This window comes from Periplaneta americana, chromosome 16 (assembly GCF_040183065.1).
Source record: "Periplaneta americana isolate PAMFEO1 chromosome 16, P.americana_PAMFEO1_priV1, whole genome shotgun sequence".
NCBI classification, from domain to species: Eukaryota; Metazoa; Arthropoda; class Insecta; order Blattodea; family Blattidae; genus Periplaneta; species Periplaneta americana.
The window spans coordinates 178,744,329-178,770,296 of NC_091132.1; the positions used below are offsets into that span (position 1 = coordinate 178,744,329).

General features: G+C 34.5%; 1 protein-coding gene across 3 annotated transcripts; it reads left to right on the plus strand.

Moving 5' to 3' along the window:
- The first annotated feature begins 116 nt into the window (after nt 1-116).
- LOC138692085 (zinc finger protein ZFP2-like) lies at nt 117-25,203 on the plus strand. 3 transcript variants are annotated; one of them, XM_069815010.1, is made up of 5 exons: nt 117-230; nt 4,757-4,854; nt 11,709-11,846; nt 17,906-17,988; nt 21,500-25,203. In XM_069815010.1, exons 2-5 carry the CDS (start codon nt 4,762-4,764, stop codon nt 22,851-22,853), a joined length of 1,668 nt encoding a protein of 555 aa, XP_069671111.1. In that variant the 5' UTR covers nt 117-230; nt 4,757-4,761; the 3' UTR covers nt 22,854-25,203. The 3 variants fall into 3 exon arrangements, with proteins under 3 accessions (XP_069671111.1, XP_069671108.1, XP_069671110.1); XM_069815007.1 differs by having other exon boundaries at nt 219-346; XM_069815009.1 differs by lacking the exon at nt 117-230 and adding an exon at nt 709-800.
- Nucleotides 25,204-25,968: the final 765 nt, after the last annotated feature.

Below are 25,968 nucleotides of genomic sequence, written 5' to 3' on the forward strand. Positions count from 1 at the left end.
TACTCAACAAAGATCGTGTCCAGCTAGTCTCTGCTAGCTGATTATTGTGATCACGTGGAGGTCTATTTTAATAAGCGCTACAATCTCGAAAGCAAGGCTGTGCAGTTTACGTTGTGAGCCGAAAGAACATATTTATCTAAGGCTTTGTCACCATGTTAATCTAATCTTGCATTGATTAAACCACTTCCTGCTGCATCGCATATCGCCCGGCTGTCCAATAAACATACACGGTACGTACACTGGTAATGTGAAAGACAAAATGGAAGACGTTTGAGAATTTGGAGAACGTTGTCCAGTGTTCAGTGTCTGTAATTGTATTTAACCGAGGAACTTGAGGCGTGTGAAGGTAAGACATTTATAAATTATGAGTGACTGACAGAGCAGCGAGTTATGTTTTAAGACCACCAATAAAATGAGGGGAATACACAAAAGATCCGGATAAGCATAAAGAAAATTAATAAATAAATGAATGAATGAAATGAAACTTGTACTGGTAGTCTCTCATGGAAAAAAGTAATTCTAAAACATTGCACTACCATACTCGAATAGTGTAATTGCTATGTGCAGAGAGATAGTAAATCATGTGATAAATATGGGCGGCGTAATACATGACGCATAGTTTATTTAGTTTATCTTATCTGGAGCAAGATTACACGTGCATCTGCTTCTCACGGTCTTCTACGTGATATACGTATCACGGCTATTTTGATATCACAACATGCGTACTATCGTGTCATCTCTCCAGTCTTGTGTTAGGCTTCTTCTGCCGCCAAGTATTATTGTACTATAACTAAGAGCATGTAAGTACATATTTTATAATGTCATAAAACATATTGCTACATTATTTTCCAGACCACAGTAACTTGCTTGATTTTACAACAAGCCCAAAGCACGTACTATTCTTTCTTTTACAAATTCTAGTCTGGGGTATTAACCCTCCTGCTATCAAGGTTTATTTATTTATTTTATTTTAGTAGGTTATTTTACGACGCTATATCAACATCAGAGGTCATTTAGCGTCTGAATGAGATGGTGATAATGCCATCACCGAACGTTACCCAGCATTTGCTCATATTGAGTTGAGGGGAAAACCCCGGACTTGCCCCGACCGGGAATCGAACCCGGGCCACCTGGTTTCGCGACCAGACGCGCTAACCGTTACTCCACAGGTGTGGACATCAAGGTTTATTACAACTTACTAATATACTAGACCATATATACCCCAGATAGGTCGGCCTTATAAGCTTTGACGTTAACAACTTTTGTCAGGTTTACTACGCTGCCATCTAGTTGTTAACATAAGGAGTCACGTCATAATTCCCATTTGAATTGCATTAGCGACTGTACTGCCTTCTCGTGTTCCTTTACGGCGAAAGGGTGGCGATCCTGGCGGTTCTCTTCAAAGTGCTGCCGATTTTAACATAGCGATGAGTTATATATATATATATGAGCTAGGCTAATACCAAGGGGGATAATACAATTACCCCCATCAAAATTATATACCACTCTTTGTTAAGTATTTGGAATATTTAATAATTTATGTATTATTGACTGTAGATCTCCAGAAAATGTACAAATGTAAACTAATCGTCCTACTTTTTAAAATACAGTGTGGTTCAAAAGTCCCTTTCCATAGTGTTCAAAACGTTCATAAAAATTAAAGAACTGTAGTAGGCCTGTGTTATTGATAACACTATACTATAACACATCGGTATACAGTACATTTAAACTTGCCTCCCATGCATTTCAAGATAAACTCCTCAACGCTATACAGTATAGTTTTGACATTGTGTAAAAACAAGTACAAGCTATGAATGTCACAGTATTATAACATAAATTGGAAATCTTTTCAGTTATTTGTTGAAATTCAAATGTTGAAATACAATGTATACAACCGTGAACATCTCCAAAACATTTGTTTATAATGAAATGAAATTGTAAAAACGTAGAAAAGTTCTAAAAATAAATAAATACAAATACCTTAGGCAAAGAATAAAGGCCATCAATAAAACAAATTTTAGTTTTGTTGAAATTCACTTATTCGAACACCACTTATAGCTACTACAATGGACATCTCTAAAGAAGGCTTCACTAATAATCATTTCTAACAAAATCACTTTTAGAATAACCATATCGTAACACACAAGACTAATAAATAATACCATAAAATTTGCTTAGTCTTACGTTAAAAAAGTGTGAAATTGTTAAAAAAAAAAAAAAGGCATATACCTTCGACAGACGGCCCGTTTCAAGGCTATGTCACGTCATCTTCAGTGTCTCTTGAACCACTGGTGATCTTGACTCTACGATGTGCACTTGTCGATGGTAGGGGTGGGGGTGTGTTGTTCCTATGGTGGGGGCTGGCTGTTTGTGTGTTATGATGTATTATGACGTTGAATAATGTGTGCGTATCGAACTGCAATTGTGTGTTAAGTATATATTGTGCGTATGCTATTGTATTCTTATATATTTCGTACTGTTCTAAGATGTTTAACTGTGAACTTTTTGGTGTGATGTGTAAAATTTCCATATCTGTTTCTATATTATTGTAGTCATGATTATTGTTGATAATGTGGTCTGCATAATTTGATGTAATGTAGGGTTTGGTTATAGCTTTAATATGTTCATTATATCTTGTGTGAAAGGATCTTCCTATCTGTCCTATGTAAAAATGTGGGCATCTATTGCAACTATCTGTCGAAGGTATATGCCTTTTTTTTAACAATTTTACACTTTTTTAACGTAAGACTAAATAAATTTTATGGTTTTAACAAAGTGTTAACGAGAACTTTAATCAATGAATAAATAATGAAAAAAAATGGAAACCGAAGGTCATGTTAATATAAATAACAATATGAATAATGATATAAACGCGAAAGAAAATAATTTGGAATCAAAGAAACTCAGCTATGAAGAAAATTAAGCTACAGATTTAACTTAATATCTTAGAATTTTCATGATTCAGATTACCAAAGGGGGTAACAAGATCACCCCACATGAATAAAGCGAATTACTACTTAAAGTAGATGATTTATTTATGTTGTTCTTATTTCAAAATGTTAGTAGACATATAACGGACAAATACAAGGAATTTAAAAGATACGTATGGAGAACAATGGAAACAATACAAAAAAATATTATCAGTGGGGTAATCCTTTTACCCCCTCCCCCGTGGTAGTAGGAGGGTTAAGCACGTGGTGGTACTTTCCAGCACCCAATACTTCCTATAGAATGAAATTGGCTACTGCTTGGAAATTTGGTTAAACTAGCACTGAGATAATTTCCTTTGTACTCCGATTATACACCTTGCGTAACAGGTTAAGTTTGGTTTGGTTAGTATATGCTTTTATTATGCCTTGCATATACGATCACTTGCGTCTCCCTGAAAAGAATCCCTTATAACTTCGAGTTTTACTTAAGAAATCACTGGAACTACCTCATCACTAGTTTCACCGGATATTTTTTTCTAAAAGCCATTAGGTCAGTTAGCCAACTCTGGGAAATTTAATCCATGCACAGAGATCCAAAGTTGTGAAAATCAAATCCTGCACTATTGTCGGTCATGAGCTACAACTGAGCAATTACGAAATAAGTCTTACATTTTATTTACTACGTTTTCATGGACTATTCATTTCGATTTCAGTACCATTCCGTACTGGATACGATTCCCTTGTACCTTGTTTTCATGCAGTTTGGGATACGTATTGAAAACAATTTGAATTCAGAAACTTCATCATGTGGGCCTTGATTATGAACTACGATGCGTTTTCCAAATGCGGTACTTGAAAACTTAATATTCTGGTCAATAATGGTAATAATGGATTTTTGGAAAATACACAATATGTGTTGTAATATGATTTTTCAAATTGGTAAAACAGTTCCTATATCAAACAAGTCCCGATGTTAATGTGCTTAGCGTATTGTAATCGTTTTGAATACTATGTCCGTTTTCATGTATCTCGATCCGTATTGAATACGATCCAATCCATCTTTGTAGGTGTATCGACCTTGAGATTCAGTTCGTTTCGAATCTCCGTATTCATGACTATTTCAATATGGTTAGCGTATTCAAATATATTTGATTATTGCATGAAAAAATGTACATAGTTCGAACGAATTGTGAATAATGAGTATGGTTGAGAATAGTCCCAAATTGTAAGTTTCTTCTCCATATTCACGATTGCATAGATTCACAGAACTACCGCTACTGATCCGTTGATATCCAGATATTCATTACTCAACAGATTTCCCTAAATGACGAGTAAGTTAATGTACGTTATGTTGCAAGCGGGAAAAGTATTGCCAAACAATTTTATGTGCGAGAAAATTAATGGCGTTGGATATGTGACACTGATTCTATACCCAGTTTCTCAAGAGTTAACAGATGCAACGAAATTACTCAGTGTATGAAAATAATTAAACTTCCGCTCATGCAGCGAATATTTCTATAAAAAGAAATATGTGAATCTTCCAGGACTATCATTGGTGTTATCATATGGCCTCCTCGATGCCCCGACTTTACCCCTGCCTTTTTTTATTATCTTTTGGGGTTCATTGGAAGATAAAGTGCATAATTCAACCGATGCACCTTAGACGATCTTAAGCATAATATCCCTCCATAGATTGCCTGTTTATCTTAACAGTAACTTTAGCAGTAATTGAGACCATGCTAAGCAGGCGCGGAAAGTGTATAAAAAAGACAGGTGTAGTTGGTCGTGAAAGCAGTAAACAGATAATTTTGTGACACTTGTTTCAGCTGCAATGGATGTTATCAAAACAGAACCTAAGTTCGACCCTTTGGCTGTGGAATCCTGTGGCAACGCTCAAATTGACCAGGGAAATGCTTCATCAGCTGTAAGTATAACACATTTTATCGTTATTTGTCATCCATCTACTCCTACATTATTATTAATAGGCAGAAGCATGAATAGTCAGAATTATTACGCAAACGAAGTGGATTTCAGTTACCACTGCGTAACTACCAATGATATCATTACAAATATGAATAGACGGATTTATTTCTTCCATGATATTACAGTTGCTTTACAGCTACAATCAGGAGCACGTTCAATTATTGTGTTCAACCTTTAAAACTCTTACATTACTGTACCTAACATACAGATGGAAGGTAAAAACTACTCTTTCTGTTTGAAAATATGGTACAGGAAGATGTAATTAATTCTGTTCCAAATATGGTATAGAAAGATGTAATTAATTCTGTTCCAAATATGGTATAGGGAGGTGTAATTAATTCTGTTCCAAGTATGGTATAGAAAGATGTAATTAATTCTGTTCCAAAATATGTTATAGGAAGATATAATTAATTCTGTTCCAAATATGGTATAGGGAGAAGTAATTAATTCTGTTCCAAGTATGGTATAGAAAGATGTAATTGATTCTGTTCCAAGTGTGGTTTAGAAAGATGTAATTAATTCTGTTCCAAATATAGTATAGGGAGATGTAATTAATTCTGTTCCAAATATGGTATAGGGAGATGTAATTAATTCTGTTCCAAGTGTGGTATAGAAAGATGTAATTAATTCTGTTCCAAGTGTGGTATAGAAAGATGTAATTAATTCTGTTCCAAGTATGGTATAGAAAGATGTAATTGATTCTGTTCCAAGTGTGGTTTAGAAAGATGTAATTAATTCTGTTCCAAATATAGTATAGGCAGATGTAATTAATTCTGTTCCAAATATGGTATAGGAAGATGTAATTAATTCTGTTCCAAGTATGGTATAGAAAGATGTAATTAATTCTGTTCCAAGTGTGGTATAGAAAGATGTAATTAATTCTGTTCCAAATATGGTATAGGGAGATGTAATTAATTCTGTTCCAAATATGGTATAGGGAGATGTAATTAATTCTGTTCCAAGTATGGTATAGAAAGATGTCATTAATTCTGTTCCAAGTATGGTATAGAAAGATGTAATTAATTCTGTTCCAAGTATGGTATAGAAAGATGTAATTAATTCTGTTCCAAATATAGTATAGGGAGATGTAATTAATTCTGTTCCAAATATGGTATAGGGAGATGTAATTAATTCTGTTCCAAGTATGGTATAGAAAGATGTAATTAATTCTGTTCCAAGTATGGTATAGAAAGATGTAATTAATTCTGTTCCAAATATAGTATAGGGAGATGTAATTAATTCTGTTCCAAATGTAGTATAGGGAGATGTAATTAATTCTGTTCCAAATATGGTATAGGAAGATGTAATTAATTCTGTTCCAAGTATGGTATAGAAAGATGTAATTAATTCTGTTCCAAGTATGGTATAGAAAGATGTAATTAATTCTGTTCCAAATATAGTATAGGGAGATGTAATTAATTCTGTTCCAAATATAGTATAGGGAGATGTAATTAATTCTGTTCCAAGTATGGTATAGAAAGATGTAATTAATTCTGTTCCAAGTATGGTGTAGAAAGATGTAATTAATTCTGTTCCAAGTATGGTATAGAAAGATGTAATTAATTCTGTTCCAAATATAGTATAGGGAGATGTAATTAATTCTGTTCCAAATATGGTATAGGGAGATGTAATTAATTCTGTTCCAAGTATGGTATAGAAAGATGTAATTAATTCTGTTCCAAGTATGGTATAGAAAGATGTAATTAATTCTGTTCCAAATATAGTATAGGGAGATGTAATTAATTCTGTTCCAAATATAGTATAGGGAGATGTAATTAATTCTCTTCCAAATATGGTATAGGGAGATGTAATTAATTCTGTTCCAAGTATGGTATAGAAAGATGTAATTAATTCTGTTCCAAATATAGTATAGGGAGATGTAATTAATTCTGTTCCAAATATGGTATAGGGAGATGTAATTAATTCTGTTCCAAATATAGTATAGGGAGATGTAATTAATTCTGTTCCAAATATGGTATAGGGAGATGTAATTAATTCTGTTCCAAGTATGGTATAGAAAGATGTAATTAATTCTGTTCCAAATATAGTATAGGGAGATGTAATTAATTCTGTTCCAAATATGGTATAGGGAGATGTAATTAATTCTGTTCCAAGTATGGTATAGAAAGATGTAATTAATTCTGTTCCAAATATGGTATACTTACTTACTGGCTTTTAAGGAACCCGGAGGATCATTGTCGTCCTCACATAAGCCCGCCATTGATCCCTATCCTGTGCAAGATTAATCCGGTCTCTATCATCATATCCCACTCCCTCAAATCGATTTTAATATTATCTTCCCATCTACGTCTCGGCCTCCCTAAAGGTCTTTTTCCCTCCGGCCTTCCAACTAACACTATATACATTTCTGGATTCGCCCATACATGCTACATGCCCTACCCATCTCAAACGTCTCGATTTAATGTTCCTAATTATGTCAGGTGAAGAATACAATGCGTGCAGTTTTGTGTTGTGTAACTTTCTCCATTCTCCTGTAACTTCATCCCTCTTAGCCCCAAATAGTTTCCTAAGCACCTTATTCTTAAACCCAAATATGGTATAGGAAAATTTAATCAATTCTGTTCCAAATATGGTGTACATTTGTTAAAGTTCTCAGTAATATAATGCATCTTTAATACATCTCATAGATATTTATTTATTTCATAAATTAACGTACGAAAGCCATAAAAATTAGGTACATTTCATTCTATGTGATGTAAAATTATTAAAATAAAAAAAAAAAACAAGCATTTTTTTGAGAGAGCCAAATTAACATAAAAACTGTAATAAATTCCAACCCGTTTTTGTACGACTGTTGAGCCTTAGATGTTCTATTTAAAATTAACTGGGTTGGTTATACTTTTTCTGCAACTGGAACACCATAGCAGGTGTCCATTTGATTTCTGTTCATAATGAACTGTTTAAATATTATAGTTCGATGCACTACAGAAGATTATAATCATTCACAGCTGCTCTGTCTAATAATTCCTAACTACTAACAGAATACCACACCGCGAAACATTTCGTGCGCGCATGCGCAATAATGAAACTTGTTTTGTTTGTTAATATACCACATTTTGGAATGGAGGGAGTGCATCAAAATGAAGCTTGTAGTAGATTTTGAGGAGACATTTGAAAAATCTATTTTTTTTTCTAACATTCACTGTTTTAAAGGAAATAACATTTGGCAACATCACGGCTATTGCAATAACTCTAGCAAGTGCGACCTGGACAATGACAATGCCAAGTATTAGTTCAGTACAATTTAGACGCATAGCAGATGTAAACAAAAGCAACATCTAGCATCTCCCTTTAGGGTGGTAAGGGAGTGTGGTAATTCTCTCGTGACAATGATCGCAATTTTAAACGGAAATACGCATCTTGTGGTATTAGAAATAAATTGTAATAATTTTTTCTGGCATGATTTCTCTTGCACGTAATTATAAACTGAAAAAGTTTAAATTAACGTAAATGTTTCCTTTGATATTATTGATATTAGAGGAGAAAAATTCGCTCTGGCACCAGGGATCGAATCTGGGTCCCTGGTTCTACATACCAAGCTCTCTAACCACTGAGCTACGTCGAAATTCAATCCACAGCTTCGGATCGAATCCCCCTTCTCCAGTGTTTTGCCCTTTGTGGCCTGACTCCAAGTTGGGCATGTATGTTGACATTTATATTAAGTCAACTGCTATTATACAAGAAGCGCACTCAATTGAGTGACTTGGTGGCCGGGGTTCCACAGTAATGTGCACTGGGTTCGATCCCCGGCGCCGGAGCGAATATTTCTCATCTAATATCAATGTTACCATAACAGATATACAGTGAAACTTCCCTTAACTGACACTTCCCAATAGCGGACATTTTAAAATTCTTCTGCAAAATAACATTGGCCCTTATGATAAAATTCTTCCAAATGGCGGACATTCTCAATAACGGACGAGGACACTGAAATGTATCTCCCAACAACAATTAAAACTTCCAAATAACGGACAGCGCGAAAGGAAAAAAAAGAAGTTAGTTTGTCAAGTTGAGTGTTCGGAAGTACAGTCACATTAAAAATGTCACAAAAACGTAAACGTTTGTCACTAAAAGAGAAAGTGGATATTGTAAAGCATAGTGAGAAGGAGAAATTAAGTGTTCGTGAGCTGGCCACAAAGTTTAATGTGGGAAAAACTCAGGTTAGTGAAATTTTGAAAAACAAAGATGTTATTTTAAAATCATACACTGAGAATGGAATTCTAGATTTCTTTGTGTAAGGTGACGTGGTACAGGGACTGATGATTATTTCATTTAGAAAACATTTATAGGTTGCAATTTCTCTCTGGATGAATACTGTAAAAAAATGTTAGTGCAAACACTCGTGATGCCCCACTTCGATTACTGTGATATTCTGCTTACTGACCTTAGCGTTACTTCGGCGCAGAGACTACAACGTTTTCATAATATGTGCGTCCGTTTCGTCTGCAATATTCGCCGGCCTGATCACGTAACACCATCCCTCGAAATGTTGTCCTGGCTCCGTCTAGAAGAGCGTAGGAAAATCCACTGTCTTTCCCTTCTCTTTCACATATTGCATTTCTCCACTCCTGTCTATCTTGCGTCTCGTTTTCAAAATTTATCCACCCATCATAACCTAGACACACGATCACAACACTCCTCAATTATCCATTCCCTCCCACCGAACATCCTCATATTCATCTTCTTTCACTGTGGCTGTTCCTCGACTTTGGAATTCCCTACCGAGTAATGTCAGGGACTGTCAGACATCAAACCAATTGAAGAATAGGCTAACGAAATATTTTTCTAACAATTGTTGTTAACAATAATAGCTGTTTCAGGTTTCTCAATGTTTAATGGTTATATATCACAGATAAATATCTAAATTATTTCATCATCATCATTATTATTATTATTATTATTATTATTATTATTATTATTACTATTACTATTATTATTATTACTATTATTGTTATTATTATTATTATTATTTCTTACCAATGTTTATTATTGTCACACTAACATTACATATCCAACTTTCATTATTTACTTTCAATAACTATGTAAGCAATTGTATTCAATTAGAATTAGAGTCTGGCTGGGCGGAAGAGAAGGCCTACTGGCCTTAGCTCTGCCAGATTAAATAAATAAATCATTAAATTATTATTAAACAATCTCACAATCTCACTCTCTACTGTACTGTACTGTGAAATATAATGTTGAATATATATGAGAAATTTTAATGTACTGTATACATACTAACGATTTTCTAAATGGCGGACACTTCTCAATAACGGACATTTAATTTTTCCCGGGCTGTGTCCGCTATTGGGAAGTTTCACTGTATTCTGTAGGACCAAAATTTAATCTTTATGTAAATGTTTCTTGTTTCAATGGTGTACAAATTAGAAAAGGAAAAAAAAAATAATTCTCGAGAACATTACACCAATTACAAGAAATGCTCAAAATGCCTTCCATTGACACCGACAGAAGATTGACAACGTCTTGCTCACTGTTCTCAGTACTTCATTTTGAGTGAATTCATAAGCAGCTTCAAGTACTCGTTACCCCTCTGCTGTACTGTTACAGGTACACGAGACTGCGCCGCGTTGCAAGATTTATTTTAACGATTTTCGCAATTATTCAATTTATACATCTTGATTACACAACTTTTAACACTGTATCACTTCGGAATATGTATGATAAGAATTTCTTGTGTTAAATTTTAACGTACCTTGTTAACATGTTTATTGGTCATCTTCAGAACTGGTCGTTGTTGGTCTTGGCGCCTCTTGTTTCCTGTGAGGGTGTGTTCGTAGTGTAGAGTCAAAGAGTGTATGTGTTTTGAAATTGAGTTGTGTGTTGAGAATATCGTTGCGGTGTGTTTTCGTGTGTCGCATACAGAACAAATAACAGTCTGCAAAAACATCTTAACACACAAACAAACAAATACAACCACACAGGCGTATACAAATTCAAATGTAACACCTGAAACAACTTCTACATAGGACAGACAGGCAGATCATTTCAAAGATGTTACAAAGAATACATGACAGCAATAACAAAATTACAAAACACCTCCACATATGCAGAACACATCACAAATGCTAACCACACCTACAGAGACATCAACACAGACATGGAAATACTGCACATCCAACCAAAAAGCCAGAAACTCAACACACTAGATCAATATGAAATATACGGACACACGAAAACACACCCCAACGATATTCTCAACACACAACTCAATTTCAAAACACATGCACTCTTTGACTCTACACTACGAACGCACCCTCACAGGAAACAAGAGGCGCCAAGACCAACAACGACCAGTTCTGAAGATGACCCATAAATAGGTCGAAACATGTAAACAAGGTACTTTAAAATTTAACACAAGAAAGTCTTATCATACATATACCGTGTTCAATTTAAGTTCATGGCTAAACATTTGAATTTGTAAAAGAAGACTCTACACACTAACTATTTGGATTATTTTTACGTATCTACCGTATAGCAATCAGTCATTTCTCTTATTCCGTTACCTTAGTAGTATGCTACAAACATTGTGCAAAGACAATTGCTTATGGAAATGCTTAACAGTGCTTCATTGAAGGAAGATTATAAACCCAGAGAACGTAAAATTTAAATGTCATTGCATAGTAATATATGTGATTTGAGCGCGGAATTTGAAAATATACGTTAAACTGAGAAATATGTTATAGTGAAGTAAGTTATTTTGAGATTTTACTGCAGTCAAGAAATACTAATATTTGTGATGTATTAACTTTCCAGGAAGGGAATTTGTTGATTCCACACAATTTTCAGACAGCATTGGGGAACCCGAAACTTAGCTGTTCTCCCAATCATGAAGTGAAAATTGAGGAAGCTTCAGAGGCAGTTGCATTTCCTGTGGTGAAATGTGAGTCAGAGGTGAGTGAAATTTCTGTTCTAACTTCTGTTGATGTAAAACTCGTATTATTTTGTCATAGACATCATCTTCGCAAATTTCACTCGAAATTCTTTGCCATTCATGCCACATGCATATAGTCATAGTATTAATTCCTTGTTTCTCGCTATGATAAATCACTGCATATATTTTATTTGTTATTGGAAGTGGATGTCCACCGGCGTACAAACATGTCTGATCTATAATTTTGCGATCATGTAAGCGAATTTTCTAGCCACGAGATAATAATAATAATAATAATAATAATAATATTGAACTGCCCCCAATTGAGGATAGCCTTTACGGACTCAGTATATCCTCAAAAAAAAATATTATACATATGTAAACATAGATATTAAATTTTAAAGAAGGGAAACAAAGAAAAGGGTGTGAAAAATTACAATTGCCATTAATGTGGCACCATGTGATTAATTAGGATTTGGCAGGGTTTTTTAACACAATTATCACAATGTCATCCCTCAGAGATGTTGGCAGGGCAAACTGCCGTCGAAATTCTTGGAAAAAAGGTGGTATAGTCCCTCGAGCACCTATGAGCAAGCCGAATACGTCAACATGAATTAAGGCATATTTAATAATAATAATAATAATAATAATAATAATAAATAAAAATAATAAAAATCCTACTTGAAGCAAGTAAAGCGATAGGGTTGGAAGTAAATCCTGAAAATACTAAGTATGTGATTATGTCTCGTGACCGGAATATTGTACGAAATGGAACTATAAAAATTGGAGATTTTTCCTTGGAAGAGGTGGAAAATTTCAGATATCTTGGAGCAACAGTAACAAATATAAATTAAACTCGGGAGGAATTAAACGCAGAATAAATATGGGAAATGCCTGTTATTATTCGGTTGAGAAGCTTTTGTCATCTAGTCTGCTGTCAAAAAGTCTGAAAGTTAGAATTTATAAAACAGTTATATTACCGGTTGTTCTGTATGGTTGTGAAACTTGGACTCTCACTTTGAGAGGAACAAAGATTAAGGGTGTTTGAGAATAAGGTTCTTAGGAAAATATTTGGGGCTAAGAGGGATGAAGTTACAGGAGAATGGAGAAAGTTACACAACACAGAACTGCACGCATTGTATTCTTCACCTGACATAATTAGAAACATTAAATCCAGACGTTTGAGATGGTCAGGGCATATAGCACGTATGGGCGAATCCAGAAATGCATATAGAGTGTTAGTTAGGAGGCCGGCGGGAAAAAGACCTTTTGGGAGGGCGAGACGTAGGTGGGATGATAATATTAAAATGGATTTGAGGGAGGTGGGATATGATGATAGAGAATGGATTAATCTTGCTCAGGATTGGGATCAATGGCGGGCTTATGTGAGGGCGGCAATGAACCTCCGGGTTGCTTAAAAGCCAGTAAGTAAGTAATAAAAATAATAATAATAATAATAATATTAGTAATAAAAATATAAATATAAATAGTAGTAATAATAATAATAATAATAAAATTAATAATAATAATAGTGATGATGATGATGATGATGATGATGATGATGATAAATTTATTGCTAGACAAAGAAATAATTTTTTTATAAAAAATATATAGCACGCCAGCCTACTGTCTTCACGCTACGAGTTGGCATTTGGAGTGGATAGGTGGGACGAGGGAACTTCAGGCTATACTCTAACCTGAAAAATTCGGTTCACTGATTTAACAACAAGGGAACGAAGTGAGACATAAAAGATTCCGCATATTCGGTGTTGTCACTGTGACTATCGTTATTACATTTTTCGAAATTGTTCGAGTATCATCTATTATCGTGCAGTACATCTCACTTCACGATATGTGTCCGAGAAAGAAAGATTGTACTGATCTCAAGTCTGATTAGTGTATTATGTAGCTAGTCGGTGATGTAACCTAAAAACCTTATTCTCAATCACCCTTAAGCTCTGTTCCTCTCTCAAAGTGATAGTAGAAGTTTCACAACCATACAAAACTAGTAATGTAACCAGAGTTTTTGAGAGCAGACTGGATGACAAACCTTCTCAACCGAATAATAACAGGCATTTCCCATATTTATTCCGCGTTTAATTTCCTCCCGAGTGTCATTTATATTTGTTACTGTTGCTCCAAGATATTTGAATTTTGCCACCTCTTCTAAGGATAAATTTCCGATTTTTATATTTCCATTTCGTACAATATTCTGGTCACTAGACATAATCATGTACCCCACCTCCCTCAAATCTATTTTAATATTATCTTCCCACCTACGTCTCGGCCTCCCTAAAGGTCTTTTTCCCTCCGGTCTCCCAACTAACACTCTATATGCATTTCTGGATTCGCCCATACGTGCTACATGCCCTGCCCATCTCAAACGTCTGTGGATTTAATGTTCCTAATTATCTCAAGTGAAGAATACATTGCGTGCAGTTCTGAGTTGTGTAACTTTCTCCATTCTCCTGTAACTTCATCCCTCTTAGCCGCTAATATTTTCCTAAGCACCTTATTCTCAAACACCCTTAACCTATGTTTTCTCTCAAAGTGAGAGTCCAAGTTTCACAACCGTACAGAACAACCGGCAATATAACTGTTTTATAAATTCTAACTTTCAGATTTTTCGACAGCAGACTGGATGATAAAAGTTTCTGAACCGAATAATAACAGGCATTTCCCATATTTATTCTGCGTTTAATTTCCTCCCGAGTATCATTTATATTTGTTACTGTTGCTCCAAGATATTTGAACTTCTCCACCTTTTCAAAAGATAAATTTCCAATTTTTATATTTCCATTTCGTACAATACTCTCGTCACGAGACATAATCATATACTTTGTCTTTTCGGGATTTATTTAAAATTCTATCTCTTGTTGCAAGTAAAATTCCCGTGTTGTCCCTAATCGTTTGCTGATTGTCTCCTAACATATTCACGTCATCCACATAGTCCAGAAGTCGTCATCTCAGTGCACTATGGTGCAGGGACAGTTTGCTCTCTAGCTCAGTTCTATCCCTTAGACATCTACTGTACAGCAGGAGTTGAGGGGGGGGGGGAGGAGAGAATTCAAGTGATGGCAGTGGCGTCCGTTCACTTGTTCAACCCTTTTAATCAGTCTCTAATAATTATAGTGAAAATAAAGACAGAAGAATTTATTTTAAGAGGAACTGTGTAATAAGTAAATCACTTTTCAGTTTAAGACAACGTATTGTAACGGTTTGGAAAGTATATAGTTTTTTTTTCAACAGTAATCTCACTAGATGTTTTGATTTATCTAGAGAAAATCAAAACTCGAGAGGGATTTAATTGACTATTACACGATTAGAAGAAAGTATATAAAGATTAGAAGTATGAAGTACTCCAATACAATAAAATATTAATTGACTTACGAAAATACAACTGTCTTCAAATGTATTATTGTACCATTTCAACATTACAAATATTTCGCTAGATGCATGCTAGATGTTCAGTGGTGTGTTATGATTATGTGATGTTATCAGGTGTGCCAACTATGGAATCTTCATTGAACTCTGTAGACGGTTACTAGTCAAGAAGGCTTTGTTGATTCCACTTCATTTTTATTAAAACACTTGCATTCCACTTCAATTATCCGGATCCCAGTAATCAACGTCACTTTACAGATGATTTTCAATAAATGTTAGAATTAAACAATCTCTGATACGTGACTATCCATAATATCATATAGAAAAAGCTGTAACAGACATAACCTAAATAATATAAACAAGCGTTAGAAAAGTTTTAATTAGGGATGATGAAATAAACAAGAAACGTTTTAATTAACGATAATGACATAAAAAATAAACATGAATAATTTTAAAAGAAACAATTATTGAAAGTACAATTTTCAAATTTGAATGTTCTAGTGGTTGGTGTTAGTGTTTTATATTAGACATATGCTTCAAAGAAGTGGAACTCGTTGATGTACATGGTTTATTCCTCAACTTATTCAGGATTTCCGAATGGTGCTCTTCATTTATTTGTAAATAGGATTTCAGGGAAGATGCATAGGTTGTTAATTCTTGTTCTTGAATGCCAATGCGAGTCATATTTGAAACTGCCTTGCATCGACTAGAGTGGTTTCTAATTTTCTGTGTTTTTTTTTTTTTTTTTTTTGACGTCCAGACCTGCGCAGTTTGAAATGTTGGCAAACAAAGAAACAAATGCTAGGGACGCGATAAAATTAAACAAATGCTAGGGACACTATAAAATTGTGCGATAAGCAGCCATGATTAGTTGAAATACGTCCTTTCGTACTGTTTTATTGGTCAAAAGTAGTATGACATAGTAAAATTGTAATAGTCATATTAAAGTAATTGACAACTTACAGACCTATAATGCATTTTCACTGTTACAAAATATTAAACAAATCGAACCATTACTAATATTTAAATCATGTCATCCTATTTCTTTGTTCAAGTGTCGTCAATAAAATAAAATTAATTATCCATTTTTTATCTGACGCTATTTATCACAAAACCAATTATTTGTTATTATGTATAACATATGAAACATATTGGCATTTCCGTTACAAGACTGAAGTAGGCCTAAATTATTTTATTACAATGTAAATAACAAATGATAAAAATTATTTTCGCTGATCATTAGCTTTGGTTTTCCCGGATTTTTCAATTCGTTTTTCCCTCACAAACTGGTCAATGTCAATGTTCGTGTAGAACACAGTCGAAGAAGCCATTGTAAATTATGGTCAGAAAGTTGGCTTTTGTGATGGCTTGGCTTGCACATTACTATCTTCTCAGCCAGCGTCTCGACTCTCCGAACTAGTATATGCAGGCCAGTTGACGATGGTTGACATAGTCATACACCTGATGTAATCCGTTCAATTCCAAATCCTCTCTGTTATGCTGGAATTTCCTAATGTCATAATTATTCTAGAACAAATTTAAACAGTATTCGTTATAGTGCATCTCTTTGTTTTAGCCTGCAGTGTATACATTGTATTAATATATTTCTGAACTTTTCGTACTCCTTGCTTTAGGCCCGTAACACACTTGCAGAGTTTTCGCCAGCGAGAAATGTGTTGCGAGAAAGAGGCGAAGAGCCTTCCTTCACATGCTAGTTCTCGCTATCACAGATTACACCTCATCTATGCACTGCCTTCATGCAGAAAGCATTTATCTGATTATAGTAATGACTCGTTAGGAGAAATATTATAGGTTATGTATTTACGTACATTGTCGTACTTAAATATATAACCTGTAAGTATATACTTTACAAATTACATACGAACGCTATGTTGAATCTGAGTATTCAGATGATGAGGAAATGGAGTTACATGAACATAGTTTGTTAATGAAAAGAAAAAGTAGGCCTAAAATTAAAGCCAGTAATATCTGAAAATACATTGTATCTTACGAAAATAAAGGCAAGTTTTGGACACTGGTTTCGATTTGAATGATGATACGTTTAGGCGTTATTTCAGGTTGAATGGACCACAGTTTTTTGCCATTCATGATATGATAGAGGATTCTGTGCTATGTTCTGATTAAAATTATGTAAACTGTTAAGACATATAGATACATTATTTCAAATGTTTAATTAATACTAATAAACCTCATCAAAATGAAATATAGCCCTATTTATTTTCAGATAACCTGATATTTGTCTCCAGATTTCTTCTTTAAGTTTCGTGTTTTTTATAGTTTTCAACCCGTGTATCATATAAATAGGCCTACGGGTGACATCGTACAAGTTCGGTAAGTTTCTGACTGCAATTATCAGCCATCTTTCCTCATTTTCAAATAAAAACAATACAGTTCATCGCCACCTGTGATATCTTTTTCTACATTCAATCGTCATAAAGAGTATAAATGTCAAACATCTTTGATAAATGTGTCAATAAAATTCGCTGAGCTACCGATTCCAGCGAGAAACTCGCACGAGGTTTTTGCCTCGAACGAGAATCTCTTCCAGTGTGTGGACGTCCATTTGAATCCATGTTATCAATTTTTTAATTTTCTCGCAACACATTTCTCGCTGGCGAAAACTCTGCAAGTTGTTAAGGGCCTTAATCTTGTTTGTTATCTTTATTATTTCCAGCGAGAACAATTTGGCATGGTTGCTGAAGAAGAGGACAGTAAGCTAGAAGTAATGAAACAGGAATACAAATGTATAACAGAGAGGTGAGTGTTCATGTTTTCAATTTCTTCTTGGTTTCTCTGGTTTATTTAAATGATATTTTAGGACATTTAATTGTTTTGCTTTGCCCTAACATAAAGAGCAAAAAGTACGAACAGTGGCGTTCCTTATCTACTGGAAATTACGAAGCACATTCAGTGGATTTTAACAGTTGAGAAATATACGAAACTACTTTGTTGTTCCTGACAAACTTGCAAAGTGTGATCGAATACTTGTCATTTGTAATAATGTAAACCAGTTTCTTAATGTCGTAAATATAGCCGGGAGTTTATGTACGTAATTACATGCTATTTTGATGCTACGAGGCGCATCCAGATATTAAATTTCCCTGGGGCCGTTTACAGAAAGAAGACACAATTTCATGGAAAGATTTATTGAAACAGATACAGCAATTGGGGACCTAATATTCTAAATGTGTTAAGTGTCTGAAACAACTTCCTGAGATATTTATGAAAAAAATACCGCGATATGCATGTTGAGATACCTACAACACCATCTTTTGGCGCACGAATGAGTCACTTACAGTTGAGCTACAACAAAGACAATTTAGTATGATATTCTCATATGGATGTTCTTCCTATATATTGAATAAAATGACATTTAAAAAATTGACAATTAGCTGATTTAGAATTCTTGAGCTATTCAACATATTCCCCACAGAAGTAAGACATTTGTCCTACCGTGGAATCAACAGAGAAATGCAGATGGCTGCCACATGTTCGTTTCAATTCCAGACGGCAAACTTCTTCGATGCAGGGTTACACAAGTTGATCCAACGTTGTGGAAAATATCTCAATTCTGATGGAAATTGTGTTGAAAAATAGCTCAACACTTACTGTAAATGTTGTAATATTTCTATGAAATTGTGTTTTCTTTCTCTAAACTGCCCCATGGAGACTTATTTTGTGAACGGCATCGTACATATGTATGCACGAAGAATAGCCAAATATTTACGAGATACAAATGTATGGGTGTTATCCATCAATTTTATTTTACATATTTTTTTAATATTTCATATAATAGTACATGTTATATCATTATTGCGTTGAGTATTACATTCAAAGTATTCAAATTCAGGCATTGTTTGCATCCAATAATGACCCAGTTCACATGTTTCCTGTACTTTTTCTCAAAACGCAACACAATTTGTAGCAGTCAGTTGTATTTTTAGCATGACTCGAGTTGCATCTTCGTTATTGACCCAGCTGTTATATTATGTTTTCGAACAATAAAGGTTACGATATATGGAGTAATTGAAAAACTAATTAAGGATGAGGAAAAAGAAAGTCATTTGTATTCGGGGACGAACACTGACGCATTGACTGTGGGAAGATAATATTAAAATGGTTTTAAGGGAGGTGGGATATGATGATAGAGAATGGATTAATCTTGCTCAGGATAAGGACCAATGGCGGGCTTATGTGAGGGCGGCAATGAACCTCCGGGTTTCTTAAAAGCCAGTAAGTAAGTAAGTAAGTAATATGTGACCGGTACTGCCTGCCAATTTTCTGACTATCGATTTTATGGACATTTAATTTGTTTTTGTTTTGTATATTAATTTCTGAATTTTTTTGTAATTATAATTGAGTTCAATAATATAATTTACATTATATGAAAAGTGTGTGTCAAAAAGTTAATTTTTTTTTTATTACGCAAAAACCTTAAGCGGTCGGTACTGCGAGACTTCCCCCTACTGCAATTTCAAATTTTTCCGACCATGATACATTTTGCTCACTGCCTTGCTGTAAGGAATAGTTGCGTTATTCTGTCATTGCTTAGTGATAATTTGATTTCTTTTCGTAAAACATAGTGATACAAAATCTTTATAACTATATCTATATAACTTGAATGGTGTTTGGATAATGGGGTTTGAGTCATAGAATATTATTGTTTACAGATATTGTGTGTAATTATTTTTTCACTTTGTTTTTCATAATTTAGAACATTACTTTGTGTATATTTCAGAGAACATTGTGCTGATAGAGTAGATTATACATACTAGGTTCAAAAAGTTCCCGGAATTTGCTAGCATCATAGAAACAACGTACCTTAAACACTATTCTACAGCATTCCCTTCAAAATAGTTGCCTTCCGCAACAACACACTTTTGCCAACGCGTGTAGAGTTCCTGGAAGCAGGCCTGGAAGTCATTTTGTGAAACCCGTCTTAGTGCTCTCGTCGCGTTTGCGATAACCTCTTCAGCATTGAATCTCCGTCCTTTCAGATGACTTTTCAGACGGGGAAACAGAAAGTAATCAGGTGGTGAGAGATCAGGAGAGTATGGTGGGTGATCCAAAGCAGTTATGTTGTGCCTGGCAAGAAAATTCTTTACAATAATTGCGCGATGAGCAGGTGCATTGTCATGCATAAGGAACCAGTTGTTTTCTACCCACTTTTCTGGACGTTTCCTTCTCACTGCGTCCCAGAGGCGACGGAGGGTTTCTACGTACAATTCTTTCGTTACAGTACGACCTTCTGGAATGAACTCATGGTGCATGAGACCCTGAGAGTCGAAGAAAACTTCCAACATAACTTTGCTTTAAGTGTGCTTAAATGCGACAGGCTCATGTCAGTAGATTTACTGGCATGTGAAAGAACTCCTGCGGGACAAAATTCCGGCACATCCGGCGATGCTGATATAACCTCTGCAGTTGCGAGCGTCGTTAAATAAAACATAACATTTAAAATAACTTTGCCTTTGGAAGTGTCCCTAGGAAATTTTTGCTTCCGAGGAGATGTTTTCGATTTCCACTCAGATGACTGTCGTTTAGGGACTGGATCATACAAGTAGCACCAGTTTCATTTTGTTTAAGAAATCACCATCTTCATCAGCCATACTGATCATGTCCCCAGCAAAACACAGAACTTGATGTTTGTACTTTGCTCTGTGGACATAATTACAAAATGCGACGAACAAACAAAACACTATGATAAACAATTGCCTACAACTCAAAACCGATAATTGCCATTATCAACAAACTTTAAGGAAATGACATCATGAATGTTACCAACAAAACAAATGTATAATATCCCTTGTTACATATTAATACGAAAAATGGTAGTAAAATTCCGGGAACTTTTTGAACCTAGTAGTATATTATTAAAGCCATGAGTATTATACAAATACTTTGGACATAGTGATAATAAAACAAAATAGAGTGGATAAGATTATATTAGAAACATAAGTTATTAATTATGATTATGTCCATGTTATATGACCGTCTTCTTCGTGTTGGGGTTGATTCTAATGTTAAACCTCGTTACTCGTACATGGTATAAGAAGATAAGCGTAGTCTTGATATATTTCATTGTTGCTATAAATAGCGTGTAAATTTCATGTTGCGGAAGTCGGGAAATAATGTGGGCGATGCGTAAACTTCCAAGTTATCTTAACGACTGTTTCCCTGTGTATATTTTACTGTTTCATTGTTACATTGATTATTTTTACTGTATTGCGTGCAATTGCCTTCACTAACAATAAATTTTTGTTTGCAGCTTAATGAACACTAAAGAAGATGAAGTGCTACAGGTGAAACACACAATTCCTGAAACTACTCACTTATCGGAGATTAGTACATGTGGAAGAGTGTTTAATTCCCAAATTCACGAACAGTTCCTTGAAATAAGAAAGGATTTGCAGCCTGACTCCCACAATCATAGAGGAGTATTTACAAACACGTGTAATGCTACTGCCAAGGAGTCAACAACTTTTGATAATCTCAGCCCAGGATTATTTACATACACAGATGGCACTGCATTCAAGTGTAATATTCGTGGAATGTGTTTCTCGGATAAGCAACAATTGAAAACGCACACACGCGAGCATACTGTCGAAAAGCCACTAACATGCAATCTATGTGGAAAATCTTTCACCAGGGCCGGGAATTTGAGAATCCATATAGAACATCACTCGGTCAAAAAGCCTTTGAAATGTGATTTCTGTGAAAAACCTTTCTCACGTTCAGACTCCCTCAGAGCACATGTACTAATGCATACCGGCAAACAACCATTCAAATGCGAAGTGTGTTCCAAACATTTTTCCAGGCCTAGAAACCTTAAGCAGCATATGCGGAGACACAGCGGGGAAAAGCCGTTCAAGTGTGATTTCTGTGACGTAGGTTTTGCTGATTCAGGAACCCTTAAATACCATATACGTTCCCATACTGGGGAAAAACCATTCAAGTGCGAGAGTTGTGGCAAATGTTTCACGGTCCCGAAGACTCTCAGAGCGCATATAAATAAGAACGTGGGAAAATGTTCTGCTGATTTCCATGTTCCGAGACCCTATAAGCGCAGACACGTAGAAAAGACGTTTAAATGTGATATTTGTGGGAAATATTTCTCTTCAGCGCCAAGCCTCGGTGTTCATATGCGTAAACACACTTGCGAGAAGGCATATCAATGCGAGATGTGTGGAAGATGTTTTTCAGAAGCGTCTAGTCTCAAAGATCATTTCCGCACGCATACTGGCGAAAAACCCTACAGATGCTTAACCTGCGGTAAAAGTTTTTCGAAATCTGCGTCTCTCGCACTACATGTACGTACGCACACGGGCGTGAAGCCTTTTAAGTGCAAGGATTGTGGCAAATGTTTTTCTGGTTCGGGTTCCCTCGTGGCACATAAACGAACGCACACTGGCGAGAAGCCTTTCAAATGCGATATTTGTGGAAAATGTTTCTCAATGTCCCAATCCCTAACAGTCCACGTACGGACGCATACTGGAGATAAACCATTTCAATGTGAAGGGTGTGGGAAATGTTTCTCACAGTCAGGAAGTCTAAATACCCACGTGCGTAAACACTGTCCGGGGAAAAATAGGGATAATTCACAATGTTCTGCTATAATATAGGTGAAAGGTGGTTGAAATATTTATTTCCTTTTATTGTGTACCTAGTTTCATAGTGAGAACTTGTTTTATTTCCGTCTTAGCTTTCAGTTTATTTGTATTGCTTGTTTTTGTTTTTGAAGAATTTAGATAAGGACGCAAATAGCCAGAGTACCTGACGCGCCCTTTTTAAACCCCTCTATCTATTTCCTTCTATGAATATATCTGTGGAAAATTTTATTTCCATTTTTGTAAAAGACTTCGATTTTATAATGAAATCTGGAATAACTGATGTTCTAGAGCTTCCAAATAACATTCCTGACGAGGCTTGAGACTATACGGGATGTGTCGAACCTTTTGGGTCAAATTTCTATAGAAGGTAGTTGATTCTAAACTGAGTATTTTGAGAGAAGGGACCAATGCACTGTGATCCCAAAGTAAAAAATCCTTGCCAAAATTGGATTTGTTTACTTTAAATGTAAACGTAATTCTTTATGTCTTTCGTTTAATAACTGAAGTAATTTATCCTTATATTTTAAAATATCTTACGTATTATTTGTACTATATTCGAAACAAACTGATAATTTGTACGATTTTTACTATAGGAAACTAAAGTTCGTGAATTCGCCAAGAAATTACACTTCTGCTTATAATATAAATTTACAAATTCGGGCTTGATTTATTATTTTAACCATAAAATATAATTTACTCGTTGATTTTTAAATTTATAGAAATGTATATAATTTTTATGTGATGTTTTAGATGTGTTTAAATGTACAGTATTTCGAGAATGAAATAGGATCACATGTTTTATGCCGAAATATTTGTGGAAACACGCTTACTTCGTTCAATAAAGAAACTTTTCGGATCCTAGCAACTTTTGAGTATAGATAAATTAATTTGTAGCCCCGTAAGTGCCTGGATAATATCAATCGTTCGTCATTTATCACAATCATATTTATATTAGATGTATTGCTGAATGGAACCGTTTTACATAGGAGGAAAGTTAGTAATTTTGTCTAAATGGACCCTCCTATAAGGCATAGTTTCCTTTACACAAACATAATCAGAGTTTGTATACAAAACAATATTCTACCAGTAATTACCGTACAAAGTTTCATGGACTTCCGTTGGATAGGATAGTTTTCCTGATATGAACGTAATTAAAGTCTGTACACAAATCTAATATATTATACCTGTAAATTCTGTACAAAGTTTCATGAAAGCCTGTTACATAGGAGAAAAGTTGTTAATTTTCATTTAATTCACCCCCTTTAATGAGCAGTTCCCGTTATACAAACGCAGCTAGAGTTTCTATACAAAACCTGTAACTTTTGTAGAAAGTTCCATGGAAATCTATTACGTAGAAGAAAAGTTACTCATTTTGTCCAGCTAGATTTGCGTTTCGGATTGGAAATGCATATTTCAGGCGCCACAACTTATTGAACGAGTAATACGTGCGAAGAACATTTTTGTAAGCTGCTTTCCTTTCCATAACAACTGCCAGCTACGTTAATGTTTGGTTAAGCTATCTTGCAGAGCAATAAGATCCCGGTTGTTTGGCAAAATGTCTTTTTTGCTGGGTGGAAGTAAATCATTATTTTCATAGATATAAATGTGATTTGGAGTAAATCAAAGTGATGGGGCCAATTTTTATGTTGCCTTTTTAAGGCGTTTCATACTAATAAATTCCTTTTTTGTCATTTTAAAACGATATTTCTTCTTTATTTGCAACTTTTCTAATTAATTGTAATGCAATGTGTATCAAATTTACGTATTTGAAACAATTAATAACTTTGTTACCAATATTAAAAGTGCTTTATTTCGGTGCTTAATCTGCTAATAGTCATGCTTTAATACTACTGGTGTAATATGAATAATGATCGACAATCCACAGTTCCAAATATAATATTGTTATGTCTTCACAGTACCAACAATCAGCTTTATAATTTTAAATATTAAGCTCGTTCTCATTATAAGTTGTCACGTAGCATTTCCAATTATTTGCTTTCATATTTTCAAATATTACTGTTACAATTTTGTGCTACACGTGTTTATTATTGTAGGATAAAGAAATTTGAGTAACAGTTGTCGGGTGACAGAAGGTATACGATCGGTTAGCTAGAATGCCTGAATTCAGTAAAACATTGAAAAGTAAACTTCATGCTTACGTTAGTGAATTTGGTGCCCATGTATTTTCAAGCAATGAAACAGTTTTGTTATGTGAGGTTTGTGAAAAGACAGTTAATCACAAAAAAAGGTATATTATGAGTCAACATGTGTCAACTACGAAGTAAATAAGTGAATTATGTTGATATAATTTAAACTTATTGCTAAAATAATCATGCCTTTTTATAAATATTATAAGCTATAACATTGATTTTAATATGCTGTATATTATGGCAACCCTAAAATATGGCCTGCTACCCTCTTGGCTTTCTATAAGAACCATTTGTAGGAACATGGAATGATATGATATGATATATGATATGATATATTTATTCATCCATCATATATCTGTAAGACAGACCTGATACAATTCAATATTTCCCCAGATCTGTCTTACTTTACAATTTTATTTACCAATGCCAAGTCTTACATTACCCTAGAAACTAGTCCAATAAACACGAAACGAAGTCCTGTTCAAATTATTTCCATGGTTACGCGAGGAATTTCTTGTACGAACTTGCAATTAGCTGTTCCATATTTTCGCTCACTGTTAAATTGTTATCTATAATAATGTCACAAGATACGCGAGTTGATTTATTTGGGAAATGTCAGACCTCGAGTGAGATTTATTAGGACTATTTAGTGAATAAAATAAGAATGTAAATAATATATCCCTAAGATTCGCTCACAAAATGTTAATAATTGTTAATTAATGAATACTTAACCTATTCAGACATAATGAAGTCGAAATATATTAATAAGGATTACTGCAATAAATTGAATGTTATTCTGTTATGTCAATTGACAAAAGCGAAATACGAATTTTGAAAATAATGTTAATTACATATACTGCGCTTTTCTCTTGTTAGTATAATAGAAATACGTTTTCATTATGTACTGATATAATTTAATGTAAACATTTTATGGTATAATTATTTACAAATAACCTGATTAATACATTAATTAAATA

Coding starts and splice junctions, on each gene's coding strand:
- LOC138692085 (XM_069815010.1), top strand. CDS start 4,762: ATGGATGTTATCAAAACAGAACCTAAGTTCGACCCTTTGGCTGTGGAA. Junction 4,855..11,708: donor AGGGAAATGCTTCATCAGCT/GTAAGTATAACA, acceptor TTAACTTTCCAG/GAAGGGAATTTGTTGATTCC. Junction 11,847..17,905: donor TGGTGAAATGTGAGTCAGAG/GTGAGTGAAATT, acceptor TATTATTTCCAG/CGAGAACAATTTGGCATGGT.